This window comes from Eremomyces bilateralis (assembly GCF_010015585.1).
Source record: "Eremomyces bilateralis CBS 781.70 unplaced genomic scaffold P152scaffold_22, whole genome shotgun sequence".
Lineage (NCBI taxonomy): Eukaryota > Fungi > Ascomycota > Dothideomycetes > Eremomycetales > Eremomycetaceae > Eremomyces > Eremomyces bilateralis.
In genome coordinates, this window is record NW_022985088.1 from 2,678 (window position 1) to 26,224 (window position 23,547).

Below are 23,547 nucleotides of genomic sequence, written 5' to 3' on the forward strand. Positions count from 1 at the left end.
CTTCAATCCTGAATTCTTCATAAAGAAGGCAGGTTACATGACTCAGCGTGATGACTCATCATGCTGAATCAGCAACGCACGGGCCCATTACTGCCACCTTTTATGAGATCCCTCCGTAATTCATCATTTAATCCAGATGAGCTCATTTGGACTGCCCTAACCGCCTGAGCCCAAGCTGAGATAAGGAACCGGAGTTTATCGTTCGTCAAGTCAGCAACCCACCGATCAGCAACCAAAGCCAAGATATCAAAACAAGGCTTCTTCCAGGGCGGCTAAGAGCGGTTCTGGATTCTGCACGCAGGGGAATCCACTGTGCTCCTGAAGTAGTTAGGCTTCACCAGCCACAGATCATAGACTGGGCAAGGCTGGTGAGATTTTCCCCCCGTTTTGAGATTTTCCCCCCTTCAGAAGTACCAAAACCGCCGCTCTGGAAATTTACAAGGCAATATAGCCACACTTTCAACATTATTTTTAAATTCAAAACTTAGATAGAGTTCTTTAGGACTCCCTCTTGCTCCTAGTCTCCGAAATTTAATCCTAATAAGTTGTGGTGTTACGTGATTTAGGATTAAAGTTATGGCAGTTTTTTCATACAACTCACCAACTTCAGCACAAAATTAAACCACAACACAGGGGGTATTTAGAGATCTAAAATAGTAGGCTCAGTTACCCAGGCTTTAGTATTTTTCTTAGCATTTAAAAATTATATTATTTCGAAGCTGGTGTTGAGCTGTTTGGCGTTGAAGTTGAAATGTGGTGATTTTGGTACTTCTGAGGGGGGAAAATCTCACCAGCCACTGGGCAATGATACTAGTGACAACTAAAATAAATTTGATTACTGACTGTGTACGACCAAATATACGTTACTCGAATAAGCATACTGCACTAACCAGGATTGTCCATCGTTTCGACTGGAAGTACCTACCTGCATGCCGAACTTGAGCAATCTTGCACGGCACGGCACACACATCGTTCACGATGATTTATAAATATGCTCATGTAACTGTACGGCATGGATAATGATATTTAACAGGTTTTACAGGCAATTAGATTATGATGGTGATGCTGTAATTGAAGATGCCTGGATTGAGGATAAGACATGCTGTTGAGAAATCAGGCGAGAACATAACCACGCACATGTATTTTTCCAGTTTGAATTTGTTAGCATGTTCAGAAATGGCTATGGAGAGCGATTCATTTGAATTCATAGAACTCTAATTGTGTATGTCTGCTGTGGATTGCGTTGGACTCGAAGTACCTAGGAAATTGCCCTCAGACAGGGATGCCCGCCACGCAGGGAGGGAGGTTACCTTATCTATCAGTAAAGTGGTCATATGGGAGCAGTATATTAGGACAGTAGAGGGGAGAGTCAATATCTCGTGCACAGAGGCGCTGGAGATTTCTTCTTTCTCCCTCTCTCTTTAGTTTAGATTAATGGAATTGGTAACTGCGTATCTTACATATCACGACCGTATCAGAGGCAGCACGTTAATTATAAGACCTCTAGTTGACAGTTGTTCTCCCTCATATGGGACCGACATGAGGACCCGCTTTTTCTTCATCCCTTTGTCTCGGCTCACGTTCGATTTCGCCTGTTCTTTCGGCGCGGCCGCTTGCTCATATGCTAATGGATTGATTTCTCCACGATAGAAAATGGTTAAATCGGCCGTCTGGGTTTGCAACTGCTGTGAACAGTTGTCGCGGGAGCTTCCCAGATCTCCCGCGCCACATCACCCACAGCCTCCTGAATCGCTCGAGCCACAGAGCCCCCCCAGCTGCTTCGTTTATGTCCAACTCGAACATATAAACATCCTCTTCTCTTCTTCATAAAACGCCTTGACTTCATCATGCATAGCTAGTAGTCGTATAGACTTACTAATACAACCTAGAACTCTATTCCCTCCTCCTCTATTAGTTCTGTGACAGAAAGTTCGGAACACACCAGAGTCAGCACACCTAAGTCAACACAGCAAAGTCAACAAACCCGGAAATGAGTTTGTTATTTAACTCAATGGAGCAGAGAGATGATCCATTGTGATTGGCAATTCCATTATCGCATCAGAGATGACGGCACAGCAATCGAATCAGTAGCGCGCAAGCCAATCCCTGCATTTCACCGTTGAGCGCTTCCGACTGCATATTAGAGGAGGTCCATAATCTCGTCATGAACAGAGAGACTCAGCGTGATATCCAAACCAAGGACACCTTGTGCGAAGCGGATGAGAGAACTCGTCATAAGGATTGTGCCCCGGCACGGCACGGCGCAACCCGATGTTTAGAAAAGCCGATACAGGAGGAGAGATACAACACAGTAGAAGCACTTCCGACCTTCGCTGAGTCCACTCTAGCCACGAATATTGGGTGCAGAAGCCCTCAGTTCCAGCTTCTTATTTTCTTTAAAGGCTCAACTCAATCAATCTTCTCTTTCAGTGCGCCATACTTGCAGTTCAACTGAACATTCTCGATTGCATGAGAGCCATGCGACGGGAATAGTAGCTCAAGGTGCGGAACATCTTGTTCGTCCATAGTCGATCTCATGCCATTAGATAGATCGCCCGGAGCTGTCCTAGATCCAATTCGCACTTTGTATCCGAAAATATTTGCGGTCGCGATTCCCGCGCAGGTATTCTGAAGTTCCGGAGCAGTCGGGGAGTTCATCGCTAGTGCGATGGCTTCCGAGAAAGAGGTCCATGCTATTGAGCTAATGCCGTACCAGATGGAAATACATATATGTGCCAATGTAACGAGGCAATATATAAGCAAGATTGCCAGTGACAGCTTCACGGCGAGGATATCCGGCCCATATCCGTATCCTCTCTGGTACAGGATTTGTCTGAACTGCGATGGGAGATCATTCACACCAGAGTACGGTATAGATTCTGCCGTGGTACCGCTCACTTCAAGCGACGTTGTTGATGTTTTCGGATCTCCCCAGTAGTAATGGGATGGTGGAGGCGTCGTAATCGATAGGGTTGCGGCTAATAGGGTTGAAAACACTACAGCACCGTCTTCTCCACGGTTGAAGAGCTGTGTTGAGAGATTTGAACTCAGAAAATTGAATGCGGTCATGTTGGCACCCTCCAGGTTGGGATTAACCATTGCCAACCAATCTTTATCAGCATGAGCATAGCGGAATAAGATATCACCTGGTTGGGAAGTGCGCCGACTGGCCACCGTGGATCCATCGAAGCGCACAGTTGTCGAGATCCAGCCAAGATCTGCACTGCAGGGAGTGATGCAGACCTCTTTAAAGCGGTTTGGGTAACCATTCGGACAATTTCGGGAGGATGATAACAATAAAATGCCAATTTTCTTAGAATCCGGAATCTCCACGAAGAGAGCGTCATTGTACGTTCCGTTGCTTGCAACTACTTGATTCCGTAAGAGTTGATACTCCGCATCCGTCAGAGTGTCCGAGATGTTGTGAATCCCGGCAGCTTGACCGAAGTACAGTTCGGCTGGATTGCTTTTAAGATCCCAGACAACGGAGTCCTGAAGAGAACACTGTACTTCCGCATATGGGTCCATGGAATTCTCGGTCTCGATGACATCTACACCCCTGGTAGCGGTTTCACTGCCGAATGGAAGTAGCCACTGTGCTTGAGTCGAGACTAATACAGTGCCGTCAGTATTATTTAAGTCCAGCGAAAATGTACACGGAGATATCAGGTTGTCGCCCAACCAGCTTGAGGAACGGGAGAACAAAGGGCCAGCCTCGAAGTCGGATGAGAGGTATACCCCGCTGGTCAAATTGCGTATCACTGGTTCCAATGACTGAATATAGGAGGTGCCAGTGCCATTGATGGACCAAGGACAAGATTCGATTTGCTCGAAGGCAGGGGATGCGGCGCGGAGATCGGGTCTGCAGCGGTCGTTATATAGCGCAGCCGTCAAGTTGATCGGGAATAATGTATCTCTCGTCGTATTGGAAGCAAAAAGATACTGGTTCCGAGGATATAGGATGCTTCTTGGAATCTATGTCATGAAGCATCAGCAGGAGCTTGAAGTAAACGTATGAACTCAATAAGATACTTTTAAAGACGTAGCAGGGGTGCAGTGGACATCTTAGCTTGACTTTGACGTCCAGTCCAAGGGCATGCATACTGTACATACCATGGTAGCGGCACTTGCAGGCCCAACAATAACCATCAGAGCGGTGACAAGGACTATCAAAGATAGCATTTGCAGTTTGAACCTCCAGCCATAAACCTTGGAGGCCATTGATCCCCACAACTCCGGTGACCATAGATATGTGAGTTGCAAAACATGGAGCCCAGCAAATGCCGCGCCAAATGGAAGGCCCCTCTTTGAAGCAAGTAAATATTGAGTATAGGACGACAGTGTGGTTGCAAGGGATGCAACCATGGTCAACTCATGGAGCTTTGCGACGAACTGAAGAGCAACAATACGGCTCGACAACATGTTTGAGGAAATATAGTACTGCGCCATATTCAATACGAGTAGAGCGATTGCCCCGGAAAGGGGTACGATATGGACCAAGCAACGAATGCAAGCATTCAAGCGATTCTTGTGCAATGCAATTTTTGCATGCTCTTTATTTCGTGTCAGGGCTGGCAAGAGCTTGAGGCCGACTGTACGGAGCACCACCGTAGCACGGCTCGTCCATATCTCCTGCTTGGAATACCCGGTCTGGTTGCTGGTAGAAGAATCAGTCTCGAATTCTACCCAACGATGGTTCCTGTCAGCCTGGTCAAGGAGTCTTTAAGGGCTCACCTCTTTCGACGACGCTGAGGAAAGGGGGTTTCCAAGAGTTCAACAGGTGAATCCACACCCTTGACCTGCTGCCTTTCCGACTGTGCGAATGAATCCATGTCAGAAGCAGGGTCTGTAGGGTCTGGCACACGTAAAGACAGATTTCCCCAACGCATGATGGATATGTAGCTATAATTCAGGTAATTGATTTTTCATTTTTCATTCTAAGGGTCAAATAAAAAAGTTATCCAATTTCATTCATAGCCACGAGAGTCTTAAGTACTTACCGATAGCTAGCAGACGGATGGGGATGACCGGGCGCAAGGCGCTTCATGGCCAAGCACTGCGCCTTTAATATGAATATATGAATTGATGCCAAAATGTTAGTCGATTGTTTTGAAACCGCATCCTACCATCCAGAATGGACTAGAGGTACCACAGGAAAATCTGTGCACTTCTTAGGTGTTTCAAAAGGACCTACCTACTACCCCCTGTCATCTTACCTGATAAGTGATAACTAGCCCTACGGAAGTTCCCTTCAAAAGTTCTTACCCGCCAAGAAAGTGGCTTGATTATATAACCAGAATCGGAAGCCTATAAGACGGGCAGTAGGGTGCCTAGCCAACGGGCGGATACGAGGCGCTGTAAATCGAATCTCCGGCACCGTGGCATCGAATTAGGCTCTAAAGGACCCAAATTGAGTGTCTAATTGATAGGCACTCGGGTCATGGCGTGATGGCGGAGCTTTCCTTAGTCAGTACGGGAACAAGCAATGGCTGTAAAGAAGTTTACTAGGCATCAATTTTGTAGTAGGTAACTAGTAGAAAGATTTACCATAGATTTTCCGGTATTTATACTCAGCAATCCCTTTTCCTATCCTACTCCAGAACGTCCTCAAAGAATCGTAACTTCCTCCCATTTTGACATCTCCATAATCTTGCGCATTATTCTTGCGCTACCACGACTCTTGCCTACTTCAAAACAACCTATTCTCACAAAGTCCCCTGCTTGATCCACGGACGGCGCCAGAATGATGTAGAACGAACAGCGAATCAAGTTGCGTTTTTCCTCTGCGCCAAATATATCCGGCAAAAGGTTCGATCCTCCATTCTGACTCTCTTTGCTGGACACCTGCTGTTGTTGTTCTTCGGAGAGTTCCTTCAGGCCAGTGTCGTCTTCCCGTAAAGCTTCGAGTCGAGCCTCTGGGTAGTTCATTGTTATAGTTGAGGGCGTTCCGACAATTTCGACAACGTCCTGGGTGCCGAGGAGAAGACATTTGACGGTCATTGATTTGTTGCCGTAGTCGCGAATGGCGCCGAGATGGTCGTCTGGTCGGAATTTGATGGCGTATTTGCCTGCACATGTTACTGTGCACACCTCCTTAGGACCTTTTCCTGTCCGGTCTTTGATATGAACCAGGTTGTGGTTGGCGAAAAGACGTAGATTGCTGACAATGTGACCTCGGATCGTGAGCCTAGCCCGTTCAACTGGCCCGTTAGGTTGAAGTTTGTTCTTCAACTTGATTGCTGCTTGAGTAGCGTTGATCTGGTTCGCGAATGGCGATGGCGGATAACATCTAAAGTATGACACCGGCCCTTGTATTGATGCCCAGCTCCAAGATGGTGCGATATAGGTCTCGGGAGTGCGCCTTTTGTGTTTTGATACCTTCTCTGCGACCCATCGCTCTATTTCTGCGGCATTAGTCGGAAGTTCGGGATCCTCCTTTCCGTCACTGCTTTTGAGCCAGAGTGACTGTGCGTGTCCATCGGAGGGTAGCCAGGCAAGTTCAGCGGCTAAATTACCGCTCCAGAGGCCTGCGAGACACGCATCTGATTCTCCAGCAACTTGCGTCATGAGATTTTGGAATCTTGTGACAAGACCGGAGAGGGCGGCCAGCTTGTCTGACTCCACAGTCAATGATCTTGAAGTGTATTCTGGCACCAGGACTCTCCACTCATCATACAAGCGAGCTTTGTTTGCAAGCATTTTAGCATTAAGCCTTCCACGAGAGGCGCTGGACTGGCGTCTACACTCGCACTCCGTCTTCCGATTGCATTCCCACACCAATTCGTTGGACGTGAAATGAAGAATTCGACGGCTCATAAGCCGCTCCTGTAAAGTCCAAGCGCGAAGATGCAGCGGAGCTTTGTGATCGTAATCCGTGTCGAGGTCTTTGTGAGGCGTCTCCCCACGGAACAGCAGTGGGTACCCCTCGAGTTGTTGGTACTTCAAATTGGCATGGTTCTGGTCCCCAAATATACCATCCCAAACGCTGACACTATCATCAACGCTAAGTGTAAGTGCGGCATCTTCGTAGATATTGCACATTCTACCGGCCTCGCGAGCCCAGTCATCTGCGTCGTCCTGGATGATAGAAAGGCGATCAGCCCAAAGATATTTGATGCCAAGCGCTTGTGTTGCGCGAATAGCATCTCGGATAGTTGGCGGCAGGTCTTCGATGAGTAACCCAGCGTTCTGGTGCTCATGTAGATTTTCTTTCGTGGTTTGAATGCCTTTGGGTGGTGGCCCCCAGCAGTAACTCAGGGCTATGTACTCTCCCGCCAGGTTAGCGGTGTGACAAAGAAATACACGCGTAGAATCAACTCCTTGGACGTCGAGCACTCGGGTCGGGAGAGATCTGACGGAAGCATGATCGCATTCTGGGTGACTCGAACGGCATCCTTGGAGCCAATCTCGGGCAAGTTGAAAGCACTCATCGCTCCCTGAATTTTGATTTACCCGTCTAAAGCTTCGATCCAGCGGGTGGGGAACTGGAGTTGATCCATTAGACACTGGTACAACACGATCGTGCGACCAAGCTACAAACTTGCGTTAGCATAGGCTTTACAATTCCATACAGACGTTCTTACGAAGGCTATCATAGAACTCTAAATGATATTCAATCTCTGGGTTGGAAGCGGATTCAAACTCGCGTAAACTGGCAAGCTTCTTTCTGTCCCTAGGATAAGCAATGGTGTATACGGAACAATTTTGGGCCGGTCGCTTCAATCGTAGTTTGAACTTTTCGCCCTCCGCTAGAGGCCAATTCGCTGCCGGAGGACTTTGATCCAGCCCTTCCCAGACGATAGGAAAGTCCCGCCGTAAAGTCTGTGTTGTTAGCTCGAATTCTAAGAATTCTTCGTCATGAACCCCGTGTTCTGTCGAGACAATCCGACGCGACTGCTCATGAGGCTGGTGCGGTCTACAGTGTAGACTAAGCAACGTATGGGACTTGTCATGGGCGTTTTGTGGATGTGTAATGCATCGTTCGCAGAGATCTATACTCTCGACGCAGTCTAGGCAATGAAAAAATTGACCGTGTATGAGATCCTTGGCTCCCTTGCAGAGTGCACCGTCGCAAAGTAGATTGCGGCGGATATGAGATATCTGGCCAGTGTGATCCGGGACCATAAATTTGAGCTTTAGTACTGGATTGGAGACATTAGGGAATGCAATGGGTATAAAATCTTCTGATGTAAAGGTTTTCTCCCAAAGAGTGAGTGTTTGTGGGATACGTGCAATAGTTGCTTCCATTGATAATATGATATCCTGAATTGATGATAGGCCTAGTTTGTAAGGAAGGATCGAATGTGATTTCCGTGAAGATACAACTATGTAATAATCTTTAGTTAGTTAACTGTTTTGGCTAGCTAGATCTCTTTCCTAGGCAATGGGAATCGTCAACAACTTGCGGTGTCTCGACTGTCACTGAGCTTATGCAGCGAATCTGCTTAATCAACACCCACGCGGAATGCGACACCTTAGCCTTCGGCAGTCGGCACACTCACCGCCCTTTTCGGATGGGTCATCCGGCACAATCTGATATCCAACGCCAGAGATGGAGAACTAAATGGCAAACTCGAAATCAGGCTACGAGAACGATTTGCTACCAGTGCGTACTCTAATCCACCAGCCACATTTCTATGGCAGTCAGCCACATCGACAGGCCTAGGACCATACCATAACAAGCCTTGCCAACATTTCCTCTCCTATACTTCAGCCTGATAGTTATTTCTCCAGATCCTTTTAAGGTTTATCCGATTCAAATTTCCTTACTATACTAAACAGAAATAACCCCTTAAGTCGATGCTCAAGGGCTTGTTACTTCATTCTCTGTTGGCTATCGTTTCGTAGATATTGTTATGCTGGAACTTAAGCGGCCGCTTACCCTACCATGGCTCCTCAGCCCCTTGCACAAAAAGCATCATACAGTTCTAACAAACGCCGCCAATATCAGAGAGGCTCAAGCATAGAGAAGGATCCAAGTGTTCGGCTAGACATTAAGAAGAATGATAAGGTTTGCCTTCCCCATTAGGCCATTTGTAGAGGCGGAATGGCTGTCACAAGCGACAATGGACGTACTCCTCCACCCCAGCCAGCCGCCCAGCCTTCCATGGCTCTGTTTTCCACAAGCGGAAGTTATAGTCCCTAGAGATATAAAGCATACTCTATTGGGCCTTCACGCGCAACACAAGGATATGGTAGGCTGGGAGAGTATGTCCATTGCCGTTTGGTCTTTTCTGCCTCTATAGATGAAAGTAGCTGGATCCCTTATTAGAAGGTCGCTAGCTAACAATTAATGAAGGCAAACACCAGTTGTCGAGTTTGTCATATTCTTGTCAATGTGGTGACTACCAACACTAAGGAGGATTCGAGGCGCCATAATCTTGGGAAGGCTAAACAACTTGCGCATGAGACGTGTCCGATACACATGCCGATATTAAAGACTCTTGGTGATGACTTCTGGAGCAAAGCGGAGGACGCAGACCTTGGGCTATTTGCCAGAAAAACAGAAGATGAAGCAGATAAACTAATCATTTCCTCGGATATCGGGCGGTTCCCCTATTATGCCACAACTTTTACGCGTCTACGCCAGAATTTGCTGGATATCATTGGTCCTGGCAGTGCCCGCCTGCAGTTGCCTCATCCAAGTTGGATCGAAAGGGGACTTTATAAAAAATGGAAGTCCCACTGCGATAAATCCCACCAGCAAAAGAACACGCCTTCTTGCCGTACATCAACTGCTGCCCAATATCTACCGCCTCCAAATCCACGACACTTTGTTGACACCTGGCTCAGATGTCTGACTCCCGCCCCTAGAGGTGCTAAATATCTGACCCTCAGCTACGTCTGGGGCCCAATTCAGTATTTTGCTACCTTGAAACAGAACCTCCCGATGTTACAAATACCTGGAGCTCTTAACGATCCAGCCGTGTGGGACAGAATCCCAAACACAGTCAAAGATGCTATCCAGTTGACAGAGCTCCTTCAAGAAAGGTACCTCTGGACGGACGCGCTTTGCATCGTGCAAGACGATGATGATATGAAGCACGGCCAGATCAACAATATGGCTTCTATCTATGCAAACTCTAACTTAACTATTATTGCTCAAGATGGCGAGCATGCGAATCATGGTCTGCGGGGTCTGCGTGGGATCTCGCAACCCAGGAGGTACGAAAGTGAAGTGTTTCCCCTATCACAGCGAATAAAGTTAGTGAGGTACCGAACATTACCTTTCGCACCGATTTGGGCCAGGAGAGGATGGACCTTCCAGGAAGACATATTTTCCGCTAGAAAGATAACATTCTCGGGTGTAGAGGTTTTTTGGGAATGCGGAACGACCGTGCTATACGAGAACAACTGGAAAAGCGCTATTCTCATATTCAGGTTAAGGTAGGATCCTTGGCGGCTTGGCAATTTTTACTCCACCAACACGCGTCAGAACGCGCTTTTATCAATTATATCAATATCGCGCTTTTATCTAGCCCATAATCATTGCTCTTAGGCTTCAAACATTTGTTGAAATCTTTATTTTCTGCTGTCGTAACGCTGTATGTTTTAATACTATAGTTACAGAACTTGTTGAACTAAATCGCGTCAGGCTCGCGTCGTATCGCATATTCCAAAGCACTATCTCGATCGATGAACAACGAATACGACTCTGGAGAAGAAGCTGCAGTCGAAACTCTGTTAGGAATGGCCCGTAAGCGCGATCAATCAAACCGCAATATCCCGTCATCAAGTCCTCGTCATAGTGAATCCGAATTGAAATCCGATATAGAAACGGATACACCATATTCTCGACGACGTAGACTCAGACGCAGGCAGATGCGAGTCGGTTTCGCGGATCCTCTACATCAAGACACACCAGATAACGTAGTGCAAGCAAGACTAGCACCAGCGGTTGGTCGTCGACCTATAAAAAAGGCAACAAAGTCAAATTCAAAAGGTAGCTCTACTAGTGATAACGGCAGAGCTGCTAGTTCGAAGACTACGAAATCCGCGAAGACCACAACGAGGGCAGGGCCTACGAAGGCTCAGCCTGTAGCAGCAGCGAAGAAACGCAAGCAAACGAAAGCAGTCTCTTTTCCACCATCCACGCCGACTCCTGCCAGGGGGCGTACCTTTATCATTTCGGATAACGACGATAGTAGCGACGGCCAGGATGAGGTAGATTCTACTGATGGTGTTGTTGAGTTACCTCGCAAGCGTCTGAAACGAGGTTCTGTTTTAGCAAATGTCCAAGGGTTTGGTACCGGATCTCAACCTGGGATATCATCGCCTATTGCCAGCCCTGCTGCGAATTCAGCATCTCAATCAACCAATAAGATATACAATCTATTCGGCAAGACTATGAAGATCATCCTCACGCTCATTCCATACCTTGATGGGCTAGCACTTCCGAAGAAAATGACAGCAGCGAGCCTTGCGGATATCAATCGCGAGAAGATTCTGGAGGTTGCGCAATCTATCGCCAAATCACAAGCAATGAAGCGGTTTGAACCTCTCGTCTATCATCATGAGACGAAGGCTTCGTTCTCTGCAGCAAAGATTGATAGCCGAACGAAACCTGTGGTTGAGAACGACATTGATCTTAGTACTGATAACGACGCTAAAGAATTCCGCGCTGTTTTACACTATCAGTATCATGAACTCAACCTACAAAACCTCAAGATTACCATTGAAGTTAAATATGGCACAACTTTCGAGCCATTACCGACTCCAGTCCCTATTCTCAGGCAATCGACAACTGCTGCATCTTCTGGCAGTACCCTATCTTTGGCGCATCCTCTTACTCCGGCGGTACAAGCGATTACCACCGCCAATACAGATAAGAGTGCGCTTGTGACTGAGATTACCCAGCGATGGAAGTGCACGTTGGGTTCACATCGGTGTCCTGCAAGGTCATTATATTGCTGGCCGAACCCACAGGCAGAAAATCGCCATATGGAGATATCTGATCGCATTACTAAGAACTGGGCCGAACTAATCCGCATATCTCCTACTCTTCACAGTATCGAAACACCTCCTGCCCCTATCCAGCAACAGCTTTTTACGTGGGACCAACAGAAACAAGCACAAGAGGCCCGAAATACTTCCAATCAAAGCGGTCTTCCACTGAGACTCTATCATCACAGCCAGGCCCTACCCAGAACTTCAACTTCGGCTTCCCATCTATGGGTATAACGCCCTGGGGTATGCCGCCTACCATACCTATGGCAACTCAATTTCCAGTACCTCCCAGTTCTCCAGTATCATCAGTCGACGGCTTCACGGTCCGGGAGTTTTGTAGGTGGATAGGTCAGGGCCGGCCTGAAGCGCAAAGGGAAGAGTTGATCAAGGCAGGCGAGGACCTTGATAATGAAGGTTATACCATAGGCGATGCGAATCTGGAGGCTCGCAGAAATCCTATCTGTCTTGCTGAGAGGCTGAATATCAAGGATGGTTATCTTAAGAGCATCGGGTCAAAGAAGCTACTCGAACGCTTTAAACGGTCGTTTATTAACCCTCCGGACACTAGAGGGGGTAGCTAGTAAACCATCGTGCCTTTTAAACGGTCTCGGATTTATCTATAAATTAATACCATGAACATTATATCCAGACTTCAGCCACAGCGCTTGATGGTTTGTCCGGTCAGTAAAAGCAATACATGCTGCCTTTAGAAACTCTACAAACGCCGCCTCATAGCCTTCCCTAAACTCTGGAAGCAAATCATCATTCCGCTTCATCCAGCTTTTTAAGACATGGAACGAAGGCTCAATGAGATTTAAGTCTGGCGAGTATGGAGGCAAGTATTTAAGAACAACACCCTTAGCGTCGCATAATTGGCGAATACCCTACTACTTTGTAAGTTTATATGATAGCCAGGCTAAGACAGAAGACCTACCGTAATGCGATGAGTACTGCAGTTATCCATAATCAGAATAGACCGCGGACCAGGGAATGGATTCATTTTCGGCAAAACGCATTCCTGAAGCCATTGTTTAAACATCTCTCCATCCACGGCTGCATTCACGATGAGGGGATCCTCTAGATAGCCATTTATGTCGTATACAGGAAGGAGGCTCCACCGTTCTGTCCTCCGGAGCCATTGAACATCAATTGCTGGTGTACCACGAGGACTGTATCCATATTTGCGAAGGAGAGTCCTCTCGCTGCATGCGGATTCATCTACGAAGACTAACCAGTCCACTGGATAGTCTTGCATTTCAAGATAGCATTCCCCTCGGAGTATTTCATTGCGCTGTGCGGCATGTCGTTGCATGACCTTGCGAGTCATGTTGAGCTCCGCAATACAACGACTGATGGTAGGCTGGCTGACCCAGATAGACCAGTTGTCCCAGAGGAAGTACTGAAGTTCGTCCTGATATATCCCTGGCCGCATTAGAAGCTGTGTCTCGAGATCGACATACATTGCGGGGGTAACAATAGGTCTAGGACCAGGGCGACGCGTCCTTATGGCGTAAATGGTCCCAGTCTCGCTCCATCGCTTCCTTAATCTCGTCATTGTATTCTTGTTTATACTCGTTGCGGCGATTATGTGCATATTGACTTGTCCAGCGTTGAGACGGTACTCTATGTCGCGTAAAGTCGCATCTGAGATCTGAGACCTGGTAGCTGGTAGCTGGAAAGGAGGCATGGCTACCATCTAAATAGATAAGTAGGTGTTTGCTGTCAATAGCTCCTCAAAAATACCTAAATTGATAAAGTAATGAACGTGGTGGTTGCTAGGGCACGCCGTCCTCATAAAGTCTTCATGAAATCTAACCCGATTTAGCCCTAGCGCTCATAAATGCCCTCATAAATACTAGCCGAATTGGGTATAGCATTACCCAAATTTAAGTGCCTGAGGCACCCACATCGGTATTTGTAGATTCTACCCATTCGTATAGCTCTCTCTAACTGTATATAGTCTTGTAATCAACATTTTCATCACTTAAATGACCAAACCATAGCAGGAATGGACGTGTATATACGTAGCTTCAATCCTGAATTCTTCATAAAGAAGGCAGGTTACATGACTTAGCATGATGACTCATCATGCTGAATCATCAACGCACGGGCCCATTACTGCCACCTTTTATGAGATCCCTCCGTAATTCATCATTTAATCCAGATGAGCTCATTTGGACTGCCCTAGTGGTTGCTGCGTTGATATAATTGATGAAATGCGCGTTCTGACGCGTGTTGGTGGAGTAAAAATTGCCAAGCCGCCAAGGATCCTACCTTAACCTGAATATGAGAATATGGCTCGTCCATCGTCACACCGATTGTATTCCGATCTCGTTGGCATTTTCTCAATGCCATTTCCTTCTCTGTACGGATACTTCCGACTTGCAGCAGGATACAATAGCAGAGGATTCTCTTATCCAGAGGACGCCGTCTTTGCGTTTGCTGGCATCACTACGGCGTTGACTCGCATCTTCCCTGGTGGCTTCATTTCTGGCCTTCCGCAAATGTTCTTTGACGTTGCTCTCCTATGGCAACCGGAGCGAGCTGCCACGAGGCGGATAAAACGAAATACCTCAACCAACGCTTATCTCCCAAGCTGATCATGGGTTGGTTGGGAGTCTGAGATCGATTACAGCAACTGCGTTGCCGGCTTCAACTACATAAAGAGATCTGACTACTCTGAAGCTGTGATGGGGACCTCCGAGTGTCACAGCTTCGTTCCGCTGGTGCAGTGGTACATGCATGAGGACTTGACTTCACCACCCCAAATGGTTAGTAGCCTATGGCAGAAATATATCTCAGCCTGTTCAGACATACATTGTATTTTACCAGACGGATGGTCTCGACATGAGTACGAATTTGACAGAGACTTTGAGAACAACAGTGAGGTCTACGAGGAGATATACTCTCCTCCACATGGATGGCTACAGCAACGCTCTTGTCACACGGAGGTCACCTGACTTCAGTGTGTGTTGGGTCACGTGGTTTGTGTTTGCTCGGAGATGTCTATCTCTATCTCTTCACGCTGTATTTTAGATACATCCAATACATCGCTCTTCTCACTGATACGTGATCTTTGCTCGATTGGAGTATTCTCCACAGCTCTTACTTCACTCACCCCTCAGCCCCGGATTCTGAATTTTGGTATCCGATTCCGCTCCGAGACGATGCAAGGTCTACGGAAACCCTGCCTAATGCGCGTTACATCTCTGGCCGTACCGAACGCACCTGGCTATCCAGCGGTAAATCATTTACGTCCACTGATGGACAACGCCACTGTTTGCCCCTGCATGGCACAAATGGTGCAGTCGCTGGCGTTCTCTTTCCGTGCATAAACGGGGCCCGAAAGATCGTTCCTGGTATGCGGATTGAGCTAATTGCGCTGTCAAGGGGCGCTCAGGATGTTAGTGACCAAGACGAAGATGATCTCGAGGAATGGCAGTGCGATCCTTCACTGAAATTTGACGAGATGTATGCCTACTATCATGTTATGTGGATTGAGTGGGACGGCGCTGTTGCATTTCGAAGCGGTACTGGACGTGTTATTGAGGACGTCTGGGGAAGACAACTAAAGGAGTGGATTGATGTTACTATTGGATAGAGAGTAACATAGTGAAAATGCCTGAGTGCTTGAGTGACAGGTCCTGACCTCCAGTCTACCTATCCTACAGCAAATAGCATACTGAGGTTCATTAGACGGTAAATCGAATCTAAGGACGTGCTAGACCCTATATGATTCAGAGCGGCGGATAGCCATGAAGCACTTCTCCAGGGCGTTCAACACTCGCCCTACGCATCCTATATCCGTCGATCGCAGTAGGACTACGCTATACTTTAGATATCTTGAAATTTATTTCGTATTCCCGGATTATTCAGTGACCAATTTAATCAATTTGTAACGATGATCATATCTGAATTCAAGACTTCTGCATACTACTTAGGCGCGGCGACTGTATGTTGAAATACGTAGTCTGGGCTGTTGAAAAACACGTGCAAATACGTCCATTCTTAGGAGTTGTTCTCATTCTTCCTTACCTCAAACACTTTCAATGCTTCCTCTGCAGCCTTCACACCAGAGAGGGCCATGGCTCCAAAGGTCGGACCCATACGGTTTGCGCCATCGATCTCGCTGAGCTCCATTCCGCCAACGATGAGACCAGGGACGACTTCGCGGGTGCCTTTGACGATGGCGTCTTCGGCTACGTTCATGTCAAGGCCGCGCTGTCAAGTGATGTTAGTGTTTGTAAGATCTAGCGCGTGAGGTGGGCAGTGGCCCTACCATTCCACCAAGCTTCTGGATCTGCTGCATGCTGACAAGACGCTTCACCGAAAAGGCTCCAAAAGGGCCATCATGTCCTGTGGTTGAGATGACAACTGGAGCATTGATGGTGTTCGGATCCATACAAGATTGGTCGTCATGATGCATGGTGACAAGTGTCCAATTGGCTGAATGTAGCGTCAACCTTGAAGTTCCCTGGAGTATCCAAACTATAACTTACTAACAACACCCGCAATGCGAATACCTCCTCCACTGGGACGAGTAATGAGATCCTCGACCGCAGTAGCATTGAACAACTTGATGTTCGGGAACTGGATGACCTTTGAGAGCAAAGTCGAAGTGAACAAAGCTGCGTGCTTCACAACGACAAAATCGCCCTCATCTTCATACTCTACACCCACCTCACGCAAGAATGCATCAGCAGGCTTTCGCATGACCATGGCGGAGAAGAGCTGCCCTCCAAGCCAGGCGCCGCCACCTATTGATATTAGCAAAATGACTCAGTTGCAATATTTAAAGACTAGAAAAGTTTCACATACCGGGAGAAACGGAAGCCTCAATTATAGCGACCTTGAGGTCAGGCCTCGTCTTTCCAATCATGTATGCTGCCGACAAGCCACAACTTCCAGCCCCTACAATGACAATATCAGACTCGGCATACGTGTCCAAGTCCTTGAAATAGCGGCGTGTCATCGCGCGCGAGACTTGACTCTCACGAATAGGCGAGAACTTGAAGTCGTCCCATCGTTCCGCTATCTCTTCGACTGTCCTAGTAGGGCCATTCAAGACCTGAACTGGTCCAGTCAGAACAGGTTTCTTATGTGCCAACTCCACGATCTCGGTCGAATGGTCGATCAAGGCGGATGGTGGAGACATTTTGCCGGAACTGTCATTTGGTTAGGGTCTTGTTTGGAAGGTGGAGGGAGCATGATCCTTTCGCTGGTATTATCCAGATCAAGTTTTAAGGCCGTATGTTCTCAGCCTGCATGGGTGGCTCGCCCTATCTGTACACCCTTTGCTCCTGACGAGGGAGAAGGGCGAGAGATAAAGCGAGCGAACCATGCGAGCACCGGCTCACGCTGGACACTTATCTGAACCTTTAAATCTTTGATCAGACGTTGCCTGCGCTGGACTCGCTCCCTTGGAACTTTGAGAATACATTGTGTACTTCTAACTTTGGTCGACTATTCTACCAATACAATTAGCGTCGGCAACTCGAAGATAAATGAGAGAGAGAGGGAGAGGGGATACTCTACTATGTAGGTTCTGTGAGTGTGACTGTCTACCCAAGAGCTTCAGTTGAAATGAGGACAATTGAACTATTAGAAATGGAATGGGTGAGTTTGTTACTTCTACTACTATATATATGCGTTCTATCCCTGATCTGCCCCGCTTTGGCCGACTATATTTAGGTTCCACAGTTTAATATACTAAGAAATCCCAAACTGCTGCATCCCTGTCCATATGAATCTTCCCAGAAAATTTCCGCGGCTGTTGCTGCCAACTCCAACGTCCCAGTCTTGAACCTTCCAGGAAGCCAGGAGACCGCAGCCGGAGAGCAAAGAAAAGGCAATATGGCCAATGGAGAAGGTTTCAAATCCCTGGCGGAACAGGTCGCAGAACTGGAAGGAAACCCTTTACCAGGTACGACATGGAGTCTCGTCTCACATTATTTTGCTCACTATCATGAATAGAATATGACCCCGAAAATATCGAGCAATACGACAGTGACGATTCGTCTCCCGGTGGGAAGGATGATTCGCTCGCCAGGGAGCATTACGAAGCAGTCGGGTACGAGAATGTCATTTCATGGGCAGCATTTCCAGCTCTCTGACCGTTCACAGCAAAAGTAAATTACGAAAGCGCGAGATCGCAACGCTCGGTCCACAGTATGCGGGATCACGCATAACGCGGGATACGATCGAGGAGGAGGACGACGATTCGGATGATCCGTTTGCCAAAGGACGGTTTGACAGCAACAGCGACAGCGACAGCGAGCCCGAGAATCTGGGGCCCGCCACCCGCCGAACCGCGACGAATAGCGTGAAGGATGCTGGATCGGATTCGCAGGAGGAGGACGATGAGGATATGGAGGAGAGATCGGACGGTAGTGAAGCGGGCGCGCAATCCGATTCCGAAGACCTCGAATCCGACGACGAGGATGATGATCAAAGCATGGACGATGCGACGATGGACGGCCCGGCCACCGATGGGGCAGATCGCGCCGAATTGCGGAGGATCATGGGCGAGGAGCAGAAGCAGGTCACGGCGGCCATCAATGAAGCCGCGAAGGGAGATGTTGCCAAAGGACTGGCCGTTCAATCGCAGCGACAAACGTTCGATACGCTGTTGAATACCCGCATGCGGTTGCAAAAGGCTTTGATCAGCACGAACTCTTTAGCGCCGTCAGGCCTTCCCGAGGACTCTAAAGAATCTCTCCTCGAGCAAGAGGACGCCGTCCGTTCAGCCGAGACGGCCGCGCTGAGCCTTTGGACCGCCCTGAACGAATTGCGGAACGCGCTATCTACAACCGACAACGCCACGAGGAACGGAGCCCCTGCAAAAGCCGTCGACCTAGACGATGCCGCGTCCATGTGGTCCACTATGAGCCATCACGAATCACTGGCCGTTGGCCAGCGCAAAGCAACCCTTCAGAAATGGTCCCATAAAACCCGCAGCATCGCCCCCGCCAACGCCTCGCGATCGAAGTTCTCCTCGAACCACCGGGAAACCACCCTGCTCGATACTCTCCAGTCGCACATCACCGATCCCTCACGCCTGGCGCGGACCCGCGTCCCGCGCTCCTGCGCCCCCGTTCAAGCATCCAAAGGCATCGAAGCCACCTCCGACGTCTACGACGACGCGGACTTCTACTCCACGCTCCTCCAAGAGCTGCTCTCGCGCCGTGGGGCCGCAATGGATTTTGACCCTGGGACGTTCTCGGCGATGAAGCGGTCGAGCAGCACGAAGGTGAATAAGCGGGACGTGGACCGGAAAGCGAGCCGAGGGCGGAAGCTGAAGTATACGGTGCATGAGAAGTTGGTGAGCTTCATGGCACCGGATGCGAGGGGGAGTTGGGGGGAGAGGAGGAGTCGGGAGTTGTTTGGGGGGTTGTTTGGGCAGAGGTTGGGGTTGGACGAGGCGGAGGAGGAGCAGGAGGAGGGAGAGGAGAGCGACGGGTTGGATGCATTGGAAGAAGGACTGCGGTTGTTCCGAAGTTGAACACTACTACTCCATTACCCTCGTATCATCAATACCATTTGCCTGGAAAAACACTACGTTGGTCTCCCCATTTCCTCACAGTTCCCAACCATGAAGCCTGGTAACGCCAAAACAATAACCCGAGCATCGATCCACTTATTCCCAATCCTCGTCGCTGTCCTCATCCTTCGCAGCAGGCTTGGCCAGTCCACCATCTTTCTCCTTCTCCGAGCTGGGGCTGGGTGGGCCAGCCGCCGAGGGAGCACGAGATACGAGGTCATAGCTCGCGTCGCTGTCAGCCTGAGAATGTTGGTCTGGAGAGCGACGCGTATTGGAACTGTGTGCTCGAGGTGGCTGCAGCGTTGTTGTTGAGCTGCTTGGGTCAGTGTGTGAATCCTTCTTGATCGCCTCGGGTTCATCGTCACTCTCGGAGTCCCAAGCCATGTCGTTGTCGGAGGATACTGCGCCTGTGACATTGTGAGCTCCTGTTATCCCAACGCGGGTTTTGCCAATCATACCTTTGAGGAGTTCCTTGCGACGATCTTCCTCCGTCTGCACCACGTTTCGGAGATAATAATACCGGCTCCAGAAGGTGGCATAATCCACTCGTTCGGGTACGCATGCCTCCATCGCCTTCCTGAGCTCGGGATAAGCGTCGAGATCATTCGCGATGTCCTCGGTCTTCTCATCGACCTTAAAACTTCCGATCCACTCATCGTACGCCTCCTCTGCCGGATTTTCCAAGAACGAGTCTAACTTAGTATGGATGGAATGCAACCGCGCCTCGAGTCTCGTAGCATGGAAAACCCGCCGGCTTTCCTCTTCCATGTTATCGAACAGGACATCCTTTGCCTTCTTCCGCTCTTGCCCGTCGGTCCCGTCCTCCTCGGGCGCCGCAATTGTAACTGCTTCCTTCAAGAAATCCCGAACGCTCGAACCAAAATTTAGGATCGCCTCGTCGGCTCGGTCTTCGGCGCGCTCGATGTCTTTCATGCGCTTGCTCGCTTCGACGCGAAACCGTGCGAGCATCGACTCCGCCTCGTGAAGAATGTCGGCGGGCAATGAATCGGGTCGTTCGGAGGTTTCTGTACCACCGGAGGCTTCTGTATCCCGAGTCACTGTAGTAGTATCTGCGGAGGAGGAAGCAGTGGTGGGAGGAACTGTTCCCGGGGCTTCTCCAGCGGGGCCGGCGGGTTCGCCAGGCGGCAATTCGGATTGTACTTGGGATAATGCTGTTGTTTTACTAATGAGCGCGTTGATCCCGTTGGTCGCTTGGGTGCTGGCAGCACCCAAATCTTTCCTTGCGTCTTCATAGTAGCTTTCTCCCTGGTGTCCGCTCGTCAGCCATTGTAGGGGACATACGTCATGGCCTAATATCGCAACTATTCCGGACCATCAATAGAAGCTAGAAATAGTCGGCTTACCTGCTTGCGGACATTACCGAGAAAGCCACCAATCCTTGAGCCCCATGGGCTGCTAGAAAACGCCTTGTATGCCTCTTGGAACTCGGTGTTCAATCCAGCTGGCTTGGATTCCTCGGCGGGAGCTTCTTCCCGTTCGTGGTCCGGCAGGTTTTCTTCCTGGATATGATCGTATGCGATATCCATTGTCACGGATCGGCTGAGACCAAGATGCTAATGATTCAAAAGGAGGACAGATGGGGATGTCGCATGTTGTCTATAAATGGTGGTTAAGATATATTGGCATTAATACGTGAGAGCTGCAGCTGACAGTATGAGGTGAGGTTGACGCACGGTGGACTATTCACACCAACAGCGTCATCCGTTACATTTAACTTTGTGACGACCATCGATCAAACAGTTCTCCAGCTTCCACACTTTTGAAGGTTGAGGTAACCTATGCTTAGCGTACACCATTGGATTGGCACTATCCATTTTCCCATCCATGTATGTGAGAATGGCTTTCGTCTAATGGTAAATCGTCCATAGAAACCAACGACTGAGCTTGGCACCTTAACGGCGGAGACGAGGTCTGTGTTGGAAGCACTGATGTGGACCATCTAAATAAGAGCATGGGATCCTGACCTCGGAACAAGGTACCGGTATTGACAATATCATGGAAAGCTGTACTATAGTGTATTTCCAACTATCAGCACGGAACGCTCAAAGGCGATTGGAAAAGAAGAAGCCCGGTTGGCCTGGAGAGCCCGCCCATCACAATAGTTCCAGGGGCACATCCTCCTGAAACGAAATCTATATACGATGGTATTATATATGTTGGTGCCGTCTATTACTATTTTGGACCCATACTGTTCCGCTCAAAATTTGACCTGGAACCTTGGACTCGTCCGTATCCGTTCTCCATATGCGAAGAAGAACCAGGTCAGAGGAACCATCGCCAAGGTAACAAACCCGAGGAGTGAGCTTCCCCACCCAAGGCCAAGAGCCTTAAACATTGGCGGTCCGGCGAGCGGCAAAAACGCGCCTCCGAGGGAACGGAAGACGGTATTCGCAGCAGTGGCGCTCGCCGCATGGGTGGTGAACGCGTCGACGAGATATGTGCTGACGGTCATCATCACCGCGATCATACCCACGCCAACGAAGCCGGTGCCTACGATAGGCATTATCCAATGGATTTCCTTCTCAATGGACCAACCGTACCAGAACAGTCCGACTGGAACAAAGGCAGCGCCTGGAATAAGAGGGGGGATGCGATATTCGGGTTTGAGCACACCCCCTTTTGCAAGCCGCTTCAGCAAGAGGTCCGAAGCGGCACCAAAAAAGAAAAGTCCAATCAGACTACCGACGCCAATCCCTAGGAATGCGAGGCCGACGGAACCCTGAGAGAAATGGTACACGTTCTCAAACGTGGTCGAAATTGTGGTGAATAGGAGGTAGAGGATCCCATAGATGACTGCGGTGTAGGCGGAGAAAATGAATACGATCGGGGAGAGGAAGAGCATCCGCAGAGGTCGGATGATGGACAACATGAACACTTCGCGTGGAGCACGGCCATCATCCAGGGCGGATCGCAACTGTTCGTTCCCGGTTTCCTTCCTCATTTTTTGGACTTTTTGGGCGAGAAGGACCGGCGGATATGATTCACGGAGGAAGATACCGCTAAGTACCATGGAAACGCCGCCCTTTGCATGTCGTCAGCATTTCCCCAACTCGACCGCAACCGTCAGAATGGTGTTATGCTTACTGCGATGGCCAGAACCCAAAACACCCATCTCCATCCAATGCTTTGGGTGAGATAACCTCCAGCGACGGGGCCAATCACTGGGCCTAACAATGGGCCCATCGCCCATATGGCCATGAACTTCCCTCTTTTCTCCTGCACGATCAAATCCGCCATCGTTCCCGCACCAATGGTCAGCGGGCAACTGCCGAAAACCCCCGCGAAGAATCGCAGGGCCAATAACGTCCCCATGTTTTTGGACAACGCACAACCAACATTGAATGCAACGAAGCCGAAATTGCAGCAGTGGTACAGTGGAGATCTTCCATATAGTTCGGAGAGGGGGGCGATGAGCAGGGGACCGCACGCGTAACCAAGAATGAAAATCGAAACGGTGAAGGACCCAAGGATTGACGACTGGCTGCCGAAGGCACGCATCACGTCGGGAATTCCGGGCGCGAACATACTCGACGCGAGGGGTCTGAGGCCATTAGTCAAGAAACTCAGCAGGGCGACAGGCGGACGTACGTGAGAAATGTGATGAATGCGACGAGAACAACAATCGGTCCCTTGCGCTTCCATGTCCAGTTCTGGGGATGTTCTGGATCCCCTTCTCCTAACCAGTCAATGACGTTTGGATCGCGGGATTCCGAAGTCTCGCAACCCTCCACCGGTATCTGCTTCTCAACATCTCCGGTTCCATTGCGGTCTTCGACAGAAGAGTTCTCCTCGGTGCGATTTTCTTGTAAATCTCTCAACTCGCCTGCTAGCTTGTCGACTGTGTGCTCTGACACAGCTTGCGAATCGTTTGTTTTGGTATCCGCCATCTTGTCAACTAGTGGGACTGATTCCCAGGTATGGAACAATCTAAGTCTCAAATGGATGAATCGTCGGAGGTATGGGGGTAGGTATTGACGGGATATCGATCCACCGGGGAGATAACAGAATGGAAATTGTGCTTCCCCGCATCCAATTCTCCT

General features: G+C 49.1%; 10 protein-coding genes across 10 annotated transcripts; 4 read left to right on the top strand and 6 right to left on the bottom strand.

Moving 5' to 3' along the window:
• Positions 1–2,409: 2,409 nt before the first annotated feature.
• On the bottom strand, positions 2,410–4,889 carry P152DRAFT_451660 (uncharacterized protein; the record flags this gene model as incomplete). The annotated part of the gene is made up of 3 exons (XM_033678243.1): positions 2,410–3,975; positions 4,114–4,657; positions 4,735–4,889. 3 exons carry the CDS (start codon positions 4,887–4,889, stop codon positions 2,410–2,412), a joined length of 2,265 nt encoding a protein of 754 aa, XP_033531335.1.
• A 461-nt stretch (positions 4,890–5,350) lies between these two features.
• P152DRAFT_145599 (HET-domain-containing protein) lies at positions 5,351–8,276 on the bottom strand. Its single transcript, XM_033673895.1, has 2 exons — positions 7,584–8,276; positions 5,351–7,532 (listed from the first exon to the last, which is right to left on the bottom strand). Exons 1-2 carry the CDS (start codon positions 8,245–8,247, stop codon positions 5,608–5,610), a joined length of 2,589 nt encoding a protein of 862 aa, XP_033531336.1. The 5' UTR covers positions 8,248–8,276; the 3' UTR covers positions 5,351–5,607.
• A 1,148-nt stretch (positions 8,277–9,424) lies between these two features.
• P152DRAFT_441103 (HET-domain-containing protein) lies at positions 9,425–10,390 on the top strand (the record flags this gene model as incomplete). Its single annotated transcript, XM_033677692.1, has 1 exon — positions 9,425–10,390. The coding sequence occupies one exon, from the start codon at positions 9,425–9,427 to the stop codon at positions 10,388–10,390; it is 966 nt and encodes a 321-aa protein (XP_033531337.1).
• On the bottom strand, positions 10,366–11,175 carry P152DRAFT_461084 (uncharacterized protein). The gene is made up of 3 exons (XM_033680043.1): positions 11,057–11,175; positions 10,595–11,020; positions 10,366–10,386 (listed from the first exon to the last, which is right to left on the bottom strand). The coding sequence occupies exons 1-2, from the start codon at positions 11,124–11,126 to the stop codon at positions 10,851–10,853; spliced, it is 240 nt and encodes a 79-aa protein (XP_033531338.1). The 5' UTR covers positions 11,127–11,175; the 3' UTR covers positions 10,366–10,386; positions 10,595–10,850.
• Positions 11,176–14,164: 2,989 nt separating this feature from the next.
• P152DRAFT_461087 (uncharacterized protein) lies at positions 14,165–15,000 on the top strand. The gene has a single exon (XM_033680044.1). It carries the CDS (start codon positions 14,241–14,243, stop codon positions 14,544–14,546), a length of 306 nt encoding a protein of 101 aa, XP_033531339.1. The 5' UTR covers positions 14,165–14,240; the 3' UTR covers positions 14,547–15,000.
• P152DRAFT_451663 (uncharacterized protein) lies at positions 14,794–15,547 on the top strand (the record flags this gene model as incomplete). The annotated part of the gene is made up of 2 exons (XM_033678244.1): positions 14,794–14,911; positions 15,072–15,547. 2 exons carry the CDS (start codon positions 14,794–14,796, stop codon positions 15,545–15,547), a joined length of 594 nt encoding a protein of 197 aa, XP_033531340.1.
• Positions 15,548–15,809: 262 nt separating this feature from the next.
• On the bottom strand, positions 15,810–17,525 carry P152DRAFT_484333 (thiazole biosynthetic enzyme). The gene is made up of 5 exons (XM_033682000.1): positions 17,482–17,525; positions 16,765–17,409; positions 16,446–16,703; positions 16,226–16,392; positions 15,810–16,167 (listed from the first exon to the last, which is right to left on the bottom strand). Exons 2-5 carry the CDS (start codon positions 17,099–17,101, stop codon positions 15,955–15,957), a joined length of 975 nt encoding a protein of 324 aa, XP_033531341.1. The 5' UTR covers positions 17,102–17,409; positions 17,482–17,525; the 3' UTR covers positions 15,810–15,954.
• Positions 17,526–17,645: 120 nt separating this feature from the next.
• P152DRAFT_509052 (TRAUB-domain-containing protein) lies at positions 17,646–19,593 on the top strand. Its single transcript, XM_033682613.1, has 3 exons — positions 17,646–17,869; positions 17,920–18,016; positions 18,070–19,593. Exons 1-3 carry the CDS (start codon positions 17,800–17,802, stop codon positions 19,445–19,447), a joined length of 1,545 nt encoding a protein of 514 aa, XP_033531342.1. The 5' UTR covers positions 17,646–17,799; the 3' UTR covers positions 19,448–19,593.
• A 14-nt stretch (positions 19,594–19,607) lies between these two features.
• On the bottom strand, positions 19,608–21,111 carry P152DRAFT_516416 (BSD-domain-containing protein; the record flags this gene model as incomplete). The annotated part of the gene is made up of 4 exons (XM_033682948.1): positions 20,851–21,111; positions 19,945–20,752; positions 19,700–19,893; positions 19,608–19,664 (listed from the first exon to the last, which is right to left on the bottom strand). The coding sequence occupies exons 1-4, from the start codon at positions 21,031–21,033 to the stop codon at positions 19,608–19,610; spliced, it is 1,242 nt and encodes a 413-aa protein (XP_033531343.1). The 5' UTR covers positions 21,034–21,111.
• A 593-nt stretch (positions 21,112–21,704) lies between these two features.
• On the bottom strand, positions 21,705–23,394 carry P152DRAFT_468171 (putative MFS multidrug transporter; the record flags this gene model as incomplete). Its single annotated transcript, XM_033680810.1, has 3 exons — positions 21,705–22,529; positions 22,592–23,048; positions 23,096–23,394. 3 exons carry the CDS (start codon positions 23,392–23,394, stop codon positions 21,705–21,707), a joined length of 1,581 nt encoding a protein of 526 aa, XP_033531344.1.
• Positions 23,395–23,547: the final 153 nt, after the last annotated feature.

Bases quoted from the DNA above. Each gene is read 5' to 3' on its own strand.
- P152DRAFT_145599 (XM_033673895.1), bottom strand. From the start codon at position 8,247: ATGGAAGCAACTATTGCACGTATCCCACAAACACTCACTCTTTGGGAG. The intron at 7,533-7,583 runs GTAAGAACGTCT...GCAAGTTTGTAG, and splicing joins AGAGTTCTATGATAGCCTTC to CTTGGTCGCACGATCGTGTT.
- P152DRAFT_461084 (XM_033680043.1), bottom strand. From the start codon at position 11,126: ATGATAAAGGTACGCCCCCTGGCAGGAGTCGGCGTGGATGGTGGAAAA. The intron at 11,021-11,056 runs GTTTCTTCGCTG...GAGCCTTCGTAG, and splicing joins GACTGCTTTCGTTTGCTTGC to GCCCTGCCCTCGTTGTGGTC.
- P152DRAFT_461087 (XM_033680044.1), top strand. From the start codon at position 14,241: ATGGCTCGTCCATCGTCACACCGATTGTATTCCGATCTCGTTGGCATT.
- P152DRAFT_484333 (XM_033682000.1), bottom strand. From the start codon at position 17,101: ATGTCTCCACCATCCGCCTTGATCGACCATTCGACCGAGATCGTGGAG. The intron at 16,704-16,764 runs GTATGTGAAACT...TAATATCAATAG, and splicing joins TGAGGCTTCCGTTTCTCCCG to GTGGCGGCGCCTGGCTTGGA. The intron at 16,393-16,445 runs GTAAGTTATAGT...CGCTACATTCAG, and splicing joins TCGCATTGCGGGTGTTGTTA to CCAATTGGACACTTGTCACC.
- P152DRAFT_509052 (XM_033682613.1), top strand. From the start codon at position 17,800: ATGGCCAATGGAGAAGGTTTCAAATCCCTGGCGGAACAGGTCGCAGAA. The intron at 17,870-17,919 runs GTACGACATGGA...TATCATGAATAG, and splicing joins GGAAGGAAACCCTTTACCAG to AATATGACCCCGAAAATATC. The intron at 18,017-18,069 runs GTACGAGAATGT...GACCGTTCACAG, and splicing joins GAGCATTACGAAGCAGTCGG to CAAAAGTAAATTACGAAAGC.